The 18,259-nt window shown below is 38.1% G+C and overlaps 1 protein-coding gene across 1 annotated transcript in view; it reads right to left on the reverse strand.

Annotated features, from left to right (window-relative positions):
* Positions 1 to 2,586: 2,586 nt before the first annotated feature.
* Positions 2,587 to 18,259, reverse strand: part of GDPD4 (glycerophosphodiester phosphodiesterase domain containing 4) — a 62,110-nt gene continuing 46,437 nt past the window's right edge. Inside the window, exons 13-16 of the mRNA XM_040964042.1 lie at positions 12,768 to 12,915; positions 11,027 to 11,109; positions 10,239 to 10,291; positions 2,587 to 3,284 (exon numbers count right to left, since the gene is read on the reverse strand). Of these exons, the coding sequence (XP_040819976.1) occupies positions 3,247 to 3,284; positions 10,239 to 10,291; positions 11,027 to 11,109; positions 12,768 to 12,915 (322 nt within the window). The 3' untranslated portion in view covers positions 2,587 to 3,246. The remainder of the gene's footprint in view (positions 3,285 to 10,238; positions 10,292 to 11,026; positions 11,110 to 12,767; positions 12,916 to 18,259) is intronic.

An 18,259-nucleotide genomic window follows, 5' to 3' on the forward strand; every position in this document is an offset into this window, starting at 1 on the left:
TTCCTGAAAGAAATTAAAGATGTCATAAACAAAATGGAAGCACATCCCATATCAATAGATTTGAACACTCAATATTGTAAATATCAAAATGATCTACAGATGCGTTACAGTTACTCTATCTCGGTAAATTTATCTCAATAAATTATGTTCTAAATTTACACAGAATATCAAGGAATTTAATAGCCCAAATCATCTTGAAAAAGAACAAAGTTGGAGGATTTACAAATTTCTTGTTGCCAAAACTTACTGCAAAATCAGAATAATCAAAATAGTATGATGTTAGCTTTAAAAACAGAAATAGAGAGCAATGGGACAGGACACTAGAAATAAAATCTCATATTTACATTGAATTTATAAACAAGGATATCAAAACCATTTGAAGGAGAAAAAGACAATCTTTTTAAGAAACGGGGCCAAGAAGAAAATTGCTTATACACATTCTCAGAAATGAAGTCTGAGTCTTATACCACATATAAATACAAGTTCCAAATAGGGGTAGCACTGTGGCACAAAGGCCTAGACCACCACTCGGGAATCTCACACTGCATATCAGAGTACCTGGTTCAAGACCTGGCTAAGATATCTTGTATTTCCAATCTAGCTTCTTGATAATGCACATCTTGGGAGACAGTGGACAACAGCCCAAACACTCAGATTCTGCCAAGTGAGAAATGCCAATGGATTTCCTAGTTTCTGGCTTCAGCATGGACTAGCACTGGCTGCAGTCGGCATCGGAAGATGGACCAGCAGATGGAATCTCTGTCACTCTGCATTTCAAATAAATAAGTTAATCCTTAAAAAAAATCAAAGACCTAAATTAAAGAAAATTATAAAATTCTAAGATGAAAACAGGTTAAAATTTTCATGACCCAGCATGTGGCAATGATTTATTAAAATATGATACATTTAAATGCAGAGGACAACAAAAGTGGAAAAAAATGGACTCAATCAAATTAACAGCTTATATTCAAAGCACACTACCAATCAAGCAAAAGGGCAAACACAGGTTAGAAGGAAATATTTGTAAACCACTAATATGAAAAGGGACTAATATTCAGAAGATACTTATAAAACTGAATAAAACAAGTCACCAGATTCTCCAGAGAAAAGATAAAAATTGACAAGATGCTTATGAAGAAATGCTCAATGTCACTAATAACTAGGGGAATGCAAATCAAAACTACAAGGAGATAACACTTCAAATCTGTTAAGAAAGTAAGTACTGGCAAAGACATGGAGAAATTGGAACCTCTGAGTTACTGGTAGGAATGTAAAACAGCAAAGCCATGATGTATGGGCTTTCTTTAAAAATTTTAAATTACTATAGTTAAAAATTTCATTTCTCAGTTAATGCCCCAAAGATGTAAAATACTAAGGTATACAAAGAGGTATTTGCACACCCATGTTTAAGGCAGCACTACTCACAATAGCAAAAGACAAAAGTGACTCAAGTGACCAGTGATGAGAAAATGATTAAAAAATAGAGTACACAAATGCATACATTATTACTCAGGAAGCAAATTCTGATTCGTACTACAACATGAATGAACTTGGAGGATATTATGCTAAATAAGCCAGTTGAAAAAGAGCAAATACTGCCTAGGTTTACTAATATTAAACACTGAAGAGTAGTCAAAATCATAGAATGATGGTTTCTAGGGCTCAAGAGGGAAATGAAGAGTTCTTTAATGGGAATCTTGACAATATCTCAGTTCTACTGAAGTATAGTTGAAAGTAGAACTGTTTAAGTTGTCCAGTTTGGACTTTTTCCATATACCATGCATTGGGAAATCATCACCAGCATCAAGCAGTTAAGACACATCCATCATACCACACACTTAGTGTGTTTGGGGGGATGTGAACACTTAACAATTATGGTTTACCTTCAGTCAGAATCCTGCGCAGGTTTTTAAAACTCATTCATTTGTAGAGCTAAAACTCTGTACCCTTCAGCCAGCAGCTTTCCAATTTCCTCCTGTCTAGACTTGGGTGACTGTATTCTTCACTTCTCAGTTCTGAGTACTGCAGATTTTACAAGTAATGAGATTATACAATATACATCTCTTTATGTCTAGCTCGTTTAATACAATCTCCTCTAGAATCAATCATTTAATCATGTTCTGTTTAATTCCTTGCAAAGTTAAACACTTTCATTGGTAAATATAACATCCTCTTCTTAGTGTCAATCAAATGGACAGGCTAGAGCTTCTGCCTGTATTGGACTAATGGCATAGTTAAAAATATTTCATTTTTATTTAATTCCACTAATTTTTTCACTAGTTAAATCTCAAGTCTTCTTTGGAATCCTTCAGATTAATAGGGATCCAGACATGTGCTATGAGTCCTGTTTTCTTTCAGAGCCAAGGACCACTGAGAGGCATGGCACTGTGTCCACTAGGGAATCAGCAAACCACAAGGTGTTAGGAAGCATTCCACTTCACAGAAAGTTTGTGTGTGGAATAAAATCTTTGCTCCTGACTTCTGCCCTGATACCTCATTTCCTGATACATGACAGCATCACTATTGTACCCATCCCAAGTGGTCACGGCAGGCGCTTAAAACACCACCATTTACCTTCAAATTCCCAAGAGGTTGTCTTTATTGATATACTGATGTAGTCCAGTCACTCTTTCAGCAGGAGACACCATGGAAGTGTTAGGATCAAACAAATCTTTGTACCCACAGAGCAACCTATTCCAGATCCAAGACTACATGTAACTATATTTATCTTATCTATCTTTTTAAAACACATTTTTTTACAGAAAAGTCAGAGGTTCTCCTGAAAGCCTCAATGGCTCTTCTGTATGCTTGTTTTGATCACCTTCTACCTGGAAACTGAAAGAGGAGGAAGGGGAAGAGATGTGACTAATTTATCTGAAAATATCCTTTGGGGAGGGGGGAAGATAAGTTAACAGGATACAGTATTACAGAGGATTCACTGCAAGATTTCTGTCATGGGAGCCTCTACAGGGTACAGTGTACCCTGGAGGGTGGTACTACAGGTGATCTCCCAAGTGGATGCCTGGCTGAGTTCAGAGACCTGGCTAGGCATCAATGACTTAACATTGGACTTGGCAGGCACTGGTGGAGTGACAGTGCTTTTGACAGGCATCAGTTTCTTCCTGGGTGTTAACGGACAATGACAAATGTCTAGATGTTGATGTGTGTCCTTGGTTAAAGCTGGGTAGAGGCTGAGGGAGCCTCAGGGCTTCAGCAAAGAGGCTCTGCCGATCAGTGTGAAGCTCCTCAGACTTCAACTTCTCTCTCTGCACGGTTCACGCTGTCTGTGGGACAAAAAACAAACACAAAGTCCTTAAGCATCACTATCGGCCAATCATGCCTGAAATCCAAGTCACCTTTTCATTCGCCATGATAGGTTCTCTCCTTCAAGCTCGCCCCTCTATCCTCAGTTTTTGTGCAAACATTATTAAGACCTATCAATTAAGCCTGGGGCTTGGGCTATGGCTTACCATGCAAAACCTCAAACAGCAAGTTTTGATATTTCTTGAAATTTATATATTTCACAACTATTTGTTGGTTACAAATAAATTTCAACAGAAAACAGAATGAGAAGACTTTCTAAGGACAGACTGTCTTGCTTGTCACTGTAGACAACCCTCAGAAGTGTTAAGTGAATAAACGATTTTTGTCTCCAAATGCCCATAATGGCCAGAGCTGTGCCACTCTGAACCTGGAGCTAGGAGCACAATGCAGTATCCTACCTGGGTGGTTGGTATCTAGTTACTAGTCAACATCTGCTTTCTCTCACCATGCACATTTGCTGTGGTAGAATCGGCAGTGAAATCAGATCTCTATCTCAGATACTTCAATATGATACACAAGCATTTCAACCAATGGTTTCAGTTCTAGGCCAAATATTTTCCCTTATACTTTCCACCATTATTTGGAGTGCATTATTTTTATTATATAAAAAAGACAAGTTTGGAGAGGCAAGATGGCAGTATAGGGTGCAGACAGGTTTAAGCTGATGGAGAATCATCAGCCAGGGTGAAGCAAAGAGAGCACATTCCAGGAAATAGGAGAGGACAGGCCAATGGCAGAGAGGTACATGGAGACCTGTGGACACAGGGAAGCAGCAGAAATAACAGAGCAGTGTTGCAGTGACCAGATAACCCAACAGCTGTCAGTGAGCAGTGATCTAAGCTCGACCAGCACTCAGAGTTCCATCGGCAGCCAGATGGGAAGAGGAGTTCAGTGGGGGCTCAGGAGATGAACACAGGCAAAGAATTCCCCATGCTGTTGATTTGGTTGATTTAACCACAAACAGAGAGCAGCAGACCCCAAGTGGGTGGTATAAAAACAGTGTGGATTTCACAGCTCAGACCCTCACCAAAGCCACATCAGGTACCATTTTGGGTAGTGAGGCAAAGACTGCAGGACTGGATGGACAACAATGGGCTACACATGCACTAAGCTGTGAGTGAACTTATACACGGAAAACAATACTGACATGGCATCCTACTTGGTTCCACCCAAAATAGGTCTGAAATGCCCTCAGACCTAACAGCCAGGAGGTTCTGACAAGATCAGCACCACCTATAATCCAGTCATTTAGCACAGTTGTTGTCTTCCTAATCCTAGGCAACTGCTTGAACTGGAAGGAGGAGAAAGGTTGTACAGGCAATGGTGGGCCCCAACATAGGACCACAGAAGGTGGAGCGTGGTGAGACAGAAGTTTGGGCAATGGAGGGAGACCATGGTGGAAACCTAGCACAAGAACCTAGGCCTGAAACTCACTGAAGGGAGTGGCACAACTGACTACAAATGAAGAACCAGGTTCCAAAATCAATCAGTAAAATTTACCTGTAGACCTGTGAGTGATACAGCTTAGAAACCAGCCATAAGAGGAGGAATCTGCTAACCAGAAATGCGATGACCAAAAATAAAACAAAGAGACAGAGGCACAATGAATATTAGTGAAGACTCCACCACAAAGGAGTAAAAGTCTGCCAATCTCAGGTAACTGAGGAATACTTCAAGAAAATGGGGGATAAAGACTTTGAAAAACTTGTATAAAAACTTGTTATACAGCTTCTTATCAATAAAGAGGAACACATATAGGAGTTCAAGGAATTTAAGGAATATGTCACATAGAAAATAGCAATACTGAAACAAAAATCAAGCCAAATTATTAGACATTAAGGACACAATGGAGCAAATTTAAAATGCAGTGGAAAGCTCACTAATAGTCTGAATGAAGCAGAAGAAAGAACCTCAGAATTGGAAGATATTTTTTTTGCCACAATGGTGAAAGAAAAAGCTAGAAGGGAGCTGGGTCAAGCTTAAAAAAATATTTAAGAATTGAGACACTATTAAAAGTTCAAATATAAGAGTTATGGGAGTTCCAGAAAGTGCAGAAAGAGAATCCAGGTTTAAAGCTGCAGTCAATGAAATAATAATAACAATAAATTTTCCCTAACATGGAGAAAAAAATTGGGAAATGACACACAGGAGGCATATAAAACTCCCAAAAGAGTTAACCAAAGGCAATGTTCACCACAACACATGTTAATGAAGCTTTCTTCAGCTGAACATAATAAAAAGATCTTTAAATGTGCATGAGACAAAAATAAATTGACATATAGAGGCCCTAATCAACTCACAGCTGACCTCTCAGAGAAAACTCCACTGGCCAGAAAAGAATGAATGACATATTCCAGATACTAAAAGGAAAAAATTGTCAGCCCAGAATAATGTACCCAGCGAAACTTTCCTTTGTCTTTGAAAATGAAATAAAATTCTTCCACAGCAAAGAAAAGCTCAAATAATACACCTCTTCCAGACCTGCCCTACAAATAGTTAGAGATGTTCTCAGGACAAAAAAAAAATAATACCTACCAAAACCAAAGGTAAATGTGGAGAATATCCCAACAAATGACAACAGACTAAATCAAACAACGGGAAAATCAATACTAAAATGAGAGTTCCAGATTACATCTATCCATATTACCCTTGAATGTAAATGGCTTAAATGCATCAATCAAATGTCATATTAGCAGACTTGATCAAAAAACAAAACCCATCTAGCTGTTGCCTAGAGGACACACATCTCACCAGCAAAGATAAGTGGAAACTGAAACTGGAAGGATAGAAAAAGATATCCCAGGTTAATGGAAAGAGAAAAAGAGCTGGCGTAGCCATTCTTATGTCAGATAATACAGAATTTGACATGAAAAACATTAAAAGAGATGAGGGACACCACATAATGATCAAAGGATCCATCCAGCAACAAGGGATCTCCATAATAAAAGTATATGCACCAAATGCCAGGGCATCTAGCCATGTGAGACAAATACTAATGGATTTAAGGGAAGAAACAGACTCCAATACAATAATAGTGAGGAACCTCAAAATGCCATTAACATCAATGGACAGATCGTCAAGACAGAAACTCAACAAGGAAACAACAGAGCTCACCCAACTAGAGCAAACGGACTTAACTTGTATCTACAAAACCTTTCATCCTACAGAAAATATACTTTTTTTTCATCAGCACATGGAACTTTCTCCAGGATTGAACATGTTATAGGCCATAAAATAGACCTCAGCAAATTAAAAAAAGTCAAAATTATACCATGCATCTTTTCAGACCATGATGGAGTGAAACTGGAGACCAACACATCAAAATATTCTAGAGTCATGCAAATACATGGAGACTGAATAGTATGCTATTAAATGTGCATGAGTTAGAGAGGAAATCAAAGGGGAAATAAAAAAATTCTTGAAATGAATGAAGGCATCAACACAATATATCAAAACCTATGGGACACGACCAAAGCAGTGTTAAGAGTAAAGTTCCTTTCCATCAATGCTTATGTTAGAAATTAGAAAACCACCAAGTAAATGAGCTAACCTTATTGCTGGAGGAGCTAGAAAAACAGCATCAAAGTAATCCCAAGATTAGCAGGAAAAAATAACCAAAATAAGTAAGGAAATAAACCAAATAGAAACCAAAAGTACAAAACATAAGGCCAATGATTCAAAGAGCTGATTCTTGAAGAAAATCAGCAAGACAGATTTTCCACTAGCCCAAGTAACCAAGAAAAGGGGGAAGAAGTATGAATAAATAGCATGAGATGAAAAAGAAAATATAACAACAGATACCTCAGAATACATAGAATTACTAGGAACGACTACAAGCAACTACATGCCAACAAATCAGAAGACCTAGAAGAAATGGATGGATTTTTGGACACATAAAATGTACCAAAATTGAATTATGAAGCAATTAATAATCTAAATAGACCTATAACAGGGACTGAGATTAAATCAGTAATTAAATCCCTCCCAACAAAAAAAGCCCTGAACCAGGTGTTCACTGCAGAATTCTACCAAATGTTCAGGAACAACTTATTCCAATTCTCATAAGCTATTCCAAACAGAAAGGGAGGTAATCTTCTCAAACTCTTTCTATGAAGCCGATGTCACCTTAACACCAAAGCCAGATAGACACACAACAGAAAAAGAGAAACACAGACCAACATCCCTGATGAACACAGACACAAAAATCCTCAACAAAATATTAGCCAACAGAATCCAATAGTACATCAGGCGAATCATTCATCCAGCCCAGGTGGGATTCATCCCTGGTGTGCAGTGATGGTTTAACATTTGCATTTCAAAAAATGTGATTCATCATGTCAACAAACTGAAAAATTAAAACTACATGATCATCACAATAGATGCAGAGAAAACATTTGATAAAATCCAACACCACTTCATGTAAAAACTCCAAGCAAGACAGACATACCAGGAACATTCTACTATATAATCAAAACAATTTATAATTTATAAAAAATCCAATTCCAGCATTATACTAAATGGGGAAAAACTGGAAGCTTTTCCACTAAGATCTGAAACTAGACAAGGACGACCACTTTCACCACTGCTATTCAATACAGTACTGGAAGTTCTTGCCAGCACTATTCAACAAGAAAAAAAAAAAAAAACGAATCCAAATTGGAAATGAGGAATTAAAGTTATCCCTGTTTGCAGATGACATGATTTTTTTTTGCAAAGCAAAGCCAAAAGACTCAGTCAAGAGACTACTCAAATGCATGAGAATTAGGCAGAGTAGCAGGATGCAAAGCAATGAACACATATCAATGACACTAATATACACACATAATCTCATGGTGGAGAAAGAAATTCTAAGTGCATTCCCCTTTAAAATAGTGGGGGGAAATCTTAAATACCGTGGAATTAATCTAACCAAAGATGTGGAAGACCTCTATGATAAAAATTATAAAACATCAAAAAAAAAAAGAAGAAGAAGACAATACAAGATGGAGAACTCACCATGTTCCTGGATCATCAGGATCAACATCATCAAAATGTCCATATTATCAAAATTAATACACAGATTCAACATGATCCCAACCAAAATCCTAACAACATTCTCAGAATAGAAAAGAAGACACTAAAGTTCATCTGGATAGCTAAAGTTATCCTGAAGAGTAAAACTCAAGCTGGAGAAATCATAATTTCAGACTTCAAGACAAAGTACAGAGCAGTGGTCATCAAGACAGTCTAGTACTGTTACAGTAACAGAGAAGATCAATGGAACAGAATAGAAACCCCAGAAGGGAACCCACACATGTATAGCCAACCAATCTTTGACAAGAAAACTGAAAACATCCAGGGGAAAAGCCTGGTCTATTAAACAAATGCTGTTGGGACAATTGGGTAGCAGCTTGCAGAATTAAGAAGCAAGACCCCCACCTGTCACATTATACAAAAATCAGCTCTCAATGGATCAAGGACCTAAAGCTGCACCTAGAAATCATCAAACTATTAGAGGAAAACACTACACAATCGATAAGGGAATAATATCCAGGATTTACAAAGAGCTTCAGAAACCCAGTGACAGCAAAACAAACAACCCTGTGAAGAAATGGACAAAGGAAATGAACATTTTTCAAAAGAACAAATTCAAGTGGCTAATAGACATATGGAAACGTGCTCAGGCTCCCTAGTCTCAGAGATACAATTGAAAACCACATTGTGGATCCATCTAACTCCAGTGAGACTGACCTACATTCAGAAGTCCACTAACACCACCTACTGGTGTGGATGTGAGAAGAAAGATGGGAGTGTAGGCTAGTACAACCACTGTGGAATTCAGTATGGAGAGTGATAAGAGAACTGAAAATTGACCTGTCTTATGACCCAGCATTCCCACTTCTGGGAGTATATCCAAAGGAAATGAAACCTGCATATGAGAAAGGTATTCATAAGCGTTTAAGGCGAGGACTTTAGCTGCTAGGTCACATTTAAGCAGCAGAATGATGGACATGTGACTGTTTATGAAGGACTATACTATTGTAATAATATAGGGGAAATCAATGGCAGGAAAGTTAGGGGACTTGTGGAGGGGGCAAGGGAAATTCCAGGGCCTACGGAACTGTATCATAAAATAATAAAGAAAATTGTAAAAATAAATTTACTGGAAAGCAGTGTGATATGTTAGACTAGCAGTAACTTATAATCTTGTATTTAATAATTTCTTCTGAAGGGCAGAAAAATGGGTAGGGAGACAGAGAGGACTAAGTGTGGGAAATAGAGGGCGAGAGAGACACACACACAGAGGGAGATAGCAAGTAGATGGTCCATCTACTGATTCATTCCTCAAGTGCCCACAGCAGTCAGGGCTGCACCAGGTAAAAACCAGGAGCCGCATTCCATCTAGTTCTCCCATTTGAGTGGTAGTAATTCAGGTACTTGAACCATTATCTATTACCTTCTCAGGAGGTACATTAACTAGATCAGAAGCAAAGCAAGCAAGACTTTAAACCAGGAATTTGGATATGGCATGCTAACACTCACAGTCTTGATTGCATTATGTCCATAAGAGCAATAGGTTATACTCTACATATACACACACAGACCACAGATATGTAGACTGTATCACCTTGCTTTGTATAAGTATACTCTATGATGTTCACACAACAAGAAAAATTACCTAATGATGCATTTCTCAGAAAGCATCCCTACTGTTACAACTGATGGTAAGAACATCAGTCTGTACATGTTTGGTAGACATAACCATTGGAAGCCTAACTGTATAACATGTACATCTGTACATCCCTGGTCTTCATCCTCCCCAACTTCCCAGACATTCTCAGCTCATCCCAGACATGACATGCAGGCACCACCCTGACTCCTAGAAGCACATGAGTAGGGATGGATAGATAGCAGCAGGTCATACTTTAAATTACCTGTTTGAGTTCTAGCTTTTTCAAGCAATTTTTCTTCTTTCATATCTCTTTGCCTGCAAAGAAGCAGACCATCTATGAATTCACAAACTTCTTCTACAAAAGGCAATAACTCAAAGAAGAAGCCAGAAAGGAAGCACTACCCAGTCAGGTTTTCACTTGAGGAGAGGACCTTTGCTTCTCCTGTTTAAAAGTCACAAGCCTGAAAATGATGGAGCCTCAACACGCATGCTTTCACTGGCCATTCTTTTCCTAGGACGCTCCCTCCCTCTCCTACCTTGAAACTTGAAACCCCATAGTATTTGTTCTGTAAGGATTCTCAAATGTCACCTTCTTAGACAGGTAAAAAGACTATGGTTTGGAAAGTGGCAATGACTTTCCGAGGGTCGCTCAGCAAGTAAGGGGCAAAGCAGGGACCAAACCCCTGGTTTCTATACTTGCTCTTTGTATAGTACCTTCACCAGTTCATGATACAAGGATGGAACCACATGTATGGGACAAACTTCAGGTCCTGCCCTTTTCACATTAACAGATCACAGTGAACCCATAGAAACAGATTTGAATAAATTTTTATGAAAGTCTTCTCCTAAAAATACAATTTTGTGTTGGAAAGTTAAAAGGGGCATAAGGATTTATAGGCAGCGTGAGAAGAAGAGGTTTCAATCATAAACCCCACCTTCCAGTGCGGGATTACGGGAGGAGCACTACTGTTCTTTCTCAATATTCCGTAAGAGCCCATTTGTTACTCTAATTTTGGGAAAAACCACTTAAAATTACAAATATCTACTTACCAGATAAAATAAATTATGGTACCAATGGAAACTGCAGAAATAATATCCATGAAAAGCCATATGAACATATAGTACCTTGGTGTCTGCAAAACATAAAATCAGCAAACATGAGGGATAAATTTGAAAAGTGTGCATGTATGAAGTGTGTGTGTATGGAAGCTTTGCCCCTTCTGCTGCAAAACATGTTCCAACTAGCCTCTTGAATGGTGTGTAACCACGTCAAACTCAAGCCATGCCAGCTGACTCTGGATGAACGACTGAAGCCATCCTAGACCGTTGGTGCAGCCAAAGCAGACCAGGCCAGAGGAACCACCTAGGCATCATATAGAACATGAGGCATATTTGTTTAAGATATTAAGCTTTAAATGGGTTTCATTAAGTATTAAAATCTAGGTTGCAGAGTATAAATTTATGATTTCTTCTCTGATGCCTTATTTCTTTCTCCCTCCCAACTTTTCCACTAACAGACCAATGCTCAGGCAAATTGTACTGGATAAAAACACTTCTACACTATTATTACTCATAACCTAGGAAAGACAAAATGAAACAGAGGCATAGGCAGGTTAACTGATATTTCCACATTCACACAGGTTACATGGTAAAACCAAGATCTAAGTTGCATAAACTCCACATTGTGGACTGCGTGGAAAAGCCAACAAAATGAGGCATGACAGGCTAGGAATAATATATTGAGGCCCAGAAAAACCACCCAGGTCTTGCATAGAATTTTTTATCCTTTCACATTTTTTGAAGTTTGAATTCCATTAAATGCCATGAATTCAAAGATTAAAATAATAAATGCTTGAAGAAATAATAGCATCATTTAATTAAATGTGTACCTCCCAAAGGGACTTGAGACTTATCTGAAAGATAAAATTATGGAGTAATATGTTGCACCTCCAAATTATCCATTTTTCAAATGACTGAACTATGCACAAGCTTACTTTTGTTATTAACTTAGAAAAAAATGTATACACATGAAGGGGAGTTGTATGTGAAAGGAAGATGTATCTTAAAGGATGGATTCCTGAACCGAGGGGCCTGGCATGTCAAGTTCCCCTCAGAATCAACTCCATCAAGCTGCCCAAGTCACCAGAAAAAGAAGGGTTACTTGATTCTATATTTTCAACAGAAAACCGTAATAGAGTATTTGTTCTGCAATCCTGACCTTTCTCAGCTCCCGACACTGGTCAGAATCAGAGGTCAGTGAGGGCGGAGATGTGAAATGGGAACCTGAGACCTCTTCCCACTCATGGTTCTGTCTAAAGGTTTAATGTGCAAAGAGGTTCAGAATTTGGGTGACTGTTCTTGACCAGATATTTTAATACTAAAGTGAGGCTTTAAGATGACTAGTAGTTAACAAGAGTGACTGGAAGAATTATGGGATTTGAATGGGGCTGCAATAATCAACATCTGAATCCCTGCATCATCAGACTTCATGGAGTTTCAGTTTGCACACATGGTAAGAGTAGCATAATAGTGGCTCATTTAGAGAGTTAAAGACTGCATGTCGAGAACATTTTAAAGGTTCAGTCAATTAAAATAATACCCATGTCTCCCCCAAATCCACAGGAGTATCTGGGTGAAGGAATGGAGAGGGCCTCATCTCTAACATTCATAGAAATCCCTGCTCTCAAGAAGCTCCCCAGAGGACTACCAGGTTGAAAACACAAGAATGGGATAGGAGACACAAACTGCTTCCATGCCAGGCTTGCAAGAACTCACTGGACAAGCAGCTCACCATGAAGAAGTGAGGAGAATCAAGCTGACTCAGAAGTGGGATGTCGTCTGTGGTCACCGAGTCAATCCTGGAGCACCAGGCCAATGAGAAGAGCCAAGGCTCATTGACCAAGTATAGGTTGATATTGATGTTAGCTGCTTTATAATCTCTGGAAAAAATACAAACCCCACAGAGAATTTAGACTTAGTCTTGTCCTCAGTATTTGAAAGTTAGATTAGTTACCGTATTTGTGAAAAACTACTGCCTGAGTCACCAGAAGCAGATAGTCCAATGACAACTTATGACACCAATGACAGAGTGGGCTCATGCTACCATGAAATAAAGAAATGAACTTAATCTTTCTGCTCCTGTACCAACAGTGTGTGCCGGTAAACTACATGTCCTAAAAAGAGTTAGGACAAAAAAATAAAAAATTAACAAGAGGAAAAAATAGCAGTCAGCCAGCCTTATTTTTAGCACCTGCAAATTCCCATGGTGTAAACATTCTTACTATAGACAATTTCAGGCTTTTACTGATAAAAATAAAAATTTAATAACTGGTTTTTGTAAGGATGTGTGAGTCAGCGCTGGCACACTACTTGTCTTTTCACACCTATACTCATTTTTGCTCCGTAACACCTGATACTTCCATTATTTGCTCATCTCAGTGTTCTCTGCTCTACCTCAAGCAAGTTAAAGCAGATAATGTATCCTGCTCATCTCTGTCAACATAGAATCTGACTCCACAGATACTAATTGAAGGAATAAACAGATATTATATGTACCTAGTGAACATTTTAAATTTAAATCCTTCTTGTAAGCATCAAGGAAGCGGAAGAATAAACAAAAGTTTCCCAAGGCAGAATATGTCAGGTGACACTTGTGAGAAGGAATGCTTAGTTATTACAGTCCAGATGTCATTATGATTCGGTTTCTCAAAAAACAGACCATGTAAGTGCCTTCAATCTTTTTAAAAATACATAAACATGGCACAGCATAGAGAAAACTGTTCTACAAAAGCCCGGGGATTTGAACCCCAACTTTACTATATACTGACTTAGTACATATTTGTTCTCAATGTGCAAACTGTAAAATAACAATACTATCACCTTTGCAAGAAGTGCTGGCAATTAATTACCCAATATGTCAGAACTCTCTCTTCAACAACTACAGATCATTTAAAGAGAAGTTTGAAAAACAGAAATTAGGTATAGTATTAAAACATTACTTTAAAAAAAACTCAAACCAATCACTGAACGGGAGTTCAGCATAGCTAAGATACCAGTTGGACCATGTTTCATATTAGAGTATCTGGATTCAAGTCCCAGCTTTGCAGTCAAATCCATCTTCTCGCTAATTTATATATATCTCATGAGACAGCAAGTGAGGACTCCATTAGTTGGGATCTTGTAACCAATGAAGAATTGGATTGAGACCCTGGATTCCAGCTTTGGCCCGGCTTTGTTGTTGTTATTGTTTTTTTTGTTTTGGTTTTTTTGCATCCTGGCAATTGCAGGTGTGTATGGAGTGAACCAGGGCATGGAAGAACTTTCTTTCTCCAAGAAATAAAATATCTCCTAAAAATTAAAGCTCTACAAAATTATGCTTCAACACTATAAACTGCTAAATACTAAAATGAAAATAGAGACAGCTGAATAGTACCCTACAGCCACTTTAAGGTGAATAGCAGCTGGTTCGGTGTATAAACAAAAATGAAATGTCAATGAAGTAGTCACAGGATGTGGTTAAGAACTTGCATGGTTTTAACATACTGATTACTCAATACCATGTCAATTAACTCCATAATGTTGTAAATTGTTGTTGATGTTGTGCTGGAGCTTTCAATTGATTCGGGATGATATTCTGCAAGCTCTACCTATAGACCAGAGATGGTCTCCCCAAGAAACTGTTGAATTTATCTGGACAATAAGATGCTGGACTCTATGCCCGATATATGTTTGCAAAGAAAGAATCTTGACTTAATTTGATCTGTAATACTACAACAAGGTGGAGGAATCCACCATGGGGGGAGGGCATGGGGAGGGGTTGGGGGAATCCCAGAGCCTATGAAACTGTGTCACATACTGCAGTGTAATTAATAAAATAAATAAATAAAGCTCTGGTGCTGGTATTGTGGCAATGTGGTTAAAGTTGCACTGGCAATACCAGTATCCCATATGGGCAGTGATTCATGTCCCAGTTTTTTCACTTTCAATCCAGTGACTTGTTAATGGCCTCAGGAAAGCAGCAGCAAATGGGCAACTGTCATTCACATGGAAGACCTGGAGGAAGCTCCTGGCTTCAGCCTAAACAGTCCTGGTCATTGTGGTCATTTGGTGGGGGTGAGGGTGGGTAAACCAGCAAGATCTTTCTTTCTCTCTCAACTTTGACTTTTCAAATAAATACTTTCTTAAAAATTACAAAGTCCTGATGAAAAAAAAAATCCAAGATGACTTAAGTAAATGGCAGATATGTTTATAGACTGAAAATTCAACACAGTAAAACTGTCAATTGCCCTGAAAATGATTTTTAAGTTTAACTCAACTCTTATAAAAATTCAAGGAAGTTTTTGTTTTGGAAAAATTAGTCCAGTAAATTCTAACATTTAGATGGGAGTGAGTATTTAGCCTTGTGTTTGAGACATTGGTTATGACTGCAGTTAAGATTTCCATGTGTTATACTGGAATGCCATGATTCGATGTCTACTTCCAGTAATTGATTTCATCTTCCTGCAAATGTAAACCTTGAGATGCACTGATCATGAACCAGGTAACAGGGATTCTATCACTGAAGTAAGAGATCTGGATTGGGTTCCTGGATCCTGGCTTCAGCAGGTCACATCCCTGACTATTGTGGGGGCGTCTGAAGAGTGAGCCAACAGATGGGAGTTCTTTCACTATCATTCTTGTTCTCTTGTTCTCTCTCTCTCTCTTTTTACATATAGTTACATAATTTATATGGGAAGGCACAACTCCAGAATGATCACAACAATCTTGAAAAACATTAAAGGAAAAGGGAATTACCCTACTTGATTTTAAGGCTTACCATATAGTTATGATAATCAGCAGAATGTGAAATTAGAGGAGGGATGATCACAATAATCAATGGAACAGAAACAGAAAATCCAGAGATGGGCTTGTCTGCAGACTGGTTTCTCCCATGGCTGCATCAGTGACCTATTAATGGGGTATTACTCTTTTTTTGAGTACTTTCCACTTGCTGAAAAAATCAAGGATTCTGTTGATCCATCTACATTTCTTGCTGTTGCCGAAGCCTTAGCCAAGACTGAGGCCAAAGACAAGCTGGAGGAGTTGGATGAGGCTATAGGATTTGGTCCTTGCCAAAAAGTAATCAACTTGGCCAGCTTTATTTACAAACCAAGGATATAAAGGTTTGCTTCTTCACAAACTGAAAATCTACCAATTGGCAAAGATGTAAAAACTTTGTAGAAACCAGTGTCTAAATGGGCTGCTGCTGCCATTAGTAGCAGCTTTACTTACTGCAGCACTGTGCCAGTCTCCAGATGTCCTTAAGTTGATAAATGATTAAACAAAACTCTGGTATTTTCAAACCATGTACTGTTACTTAGCAACAAAGCTACTTATTGTTACTTAGGAACAAACTATTGCTAAATTAAATACAATGTGCATGTATGCCAAAGAAATTGTGCTACGGGAAATGGGCTGCATACTGTTAAGACCATTTATTTTTGAAATGACAAAATTATAGAAATGAAGAACAAACCAATCATTTTCAGTATTTACAGTTTGAGATACAGGCAAAGGGGAAGAAACACAGTGAATGTCATTATCAAAAGACAACACAAGGAATATCTATGGTGGTGGAAATTGTATGTGCTATTTAGATTCACAAACATACATATGTAGCAAAATTGTACAGAACTATATACTTGCATACACATACACACAAATTTATGAGTAAACCTGGGAAAATCTCAACAACATCAGATTAAATGTCTTGAGATACTGTACTATAATTTTATAAGTATAACTACTGGAGGTACACAGAATCTTTATATGTGGTTCCTATAATGGTCTATACCTTTTAAGAAGTTTAACTTTCCTAATAATTTATTTAACTTTATGTAAATGGCAGATTTACAGAGAGAAGGACAAATATATATTTAAAGAGTTCTTCCATCTGCTGGTTCACTCCCTAAATAGCCACTACTGGGGGACCTAAGCTGACCCAAGGCCAGGTGTTAGGAGCTTCCTCGGGGTCTCCTACTTGGGTGCAGGAGTCCAAGGACTTGAGCCATTCTCTGCTGCCTCTCCAGGCCACAAGCAGGGAGCTGGGTTGGGAAGTAGAGTACCCAGGGCATGGACTGGTGCCTATCTGGACTGACAGGTGGAAGATCAGCCTGTTGAGTCACTGAGCTAACCCTGAGAAGTTTAATTTTTAAAAATACTATTGACCTGGGTACAGTGCCATGGCATAGCAGGCTAAGCCACTACTTGTGGTAACAGCATCCCATATGGGTGCTGGTTTGGGTCCTGGCTGCTCCACTTCCCAATCCAGCTCCCTGCTAATGGCCAGGAAAAGCAGCAGAGAATGGCCAAGTCCTTAGGCCCCTGTACACATGTGGAAGATCCAGAAGAAGCCCTTGGTTTCCAGCTTCAGACCAGTACACCTCTGGCCGTTGCAGCCATGTGGGGAGTGAACCAGCGGACAGAAGATCTCTCTGTGTAATTTTCCCTTCAAATAAAAACAATCAAATATCTTCAAAAGCCACTATTGCTTTTAAAACAAATATTCTGTGGAGCTTATGACAAGTAGAAGTATATGACAACAAAGGATAACAGATGTATGTGGAATTACACTGTCCTAAAGTTTGAATATCCTTTATTTTGTATTGTAGAACAGTATTACATCAAGGCCAAACTATAATAAGTTAAGGATACTTTTCATAATCCTTTGAGAATAACACTAAAAATAATTTGAAGGCATAAAATCCAGTGTTGGGCCAGTAATTTTCTATTTTATAAAGGGACATATTTCAAATATAAAGATGCAAAGTATCTTCAAATGCAAAGTAATGTCAAGATAAAGGATAAAAGAGAAATATACTAAAATAAATAGTAAGAAATATGCTATGCCAATAATATGAGAAAATATTCACATAGGAACCTTCAAAGAAATTTTTGTGAGATAATTCGCCAAGAAGACACAATCACCCTAAATGAAAACCTACCTATAAGAGTTTCATAATCTAAGAAGCCAAGAAAACGAATCCAAAGTAATTAAAGGATAAATACACAACACTCATATTTGAAGATACTAAACACTCCTTTCCTGGTAACTGACACATGGACAAAAAGAACAATTCATTTCCAACTGGAGAAGCTGTTCCCAGAAGAAAGACAACACGAGGTTTGGACTATTCTCTTTTGTCAACAGGATAGCTATAGTTTTTATAAATAATGAAAAAGAAAGGCTTTTTACATGTAATGCACATAGAAGAATATTCTTTTTAAGAGATTCATTTTATTATT

The sequence above is a fragment of the Ochotona curzoniae genome, unplaced genomic scaffold, assembly GCF_017591425.1.
Source record: "Ochotona curzoniae isolate NIBS_2020 unplaced genomic scaffold, NIBS_Ocur_1.0 scaffold_3223, whole genome shotgun sequence".
In the NCBI taxonomy this organism is placed as follows: domain Eukaryota; kingdom Metazoa; phylum Chordata; class Mammalia; order Lagomorpha; family Ochotonidae; genus Ochotona; species Ochotona curzoniae.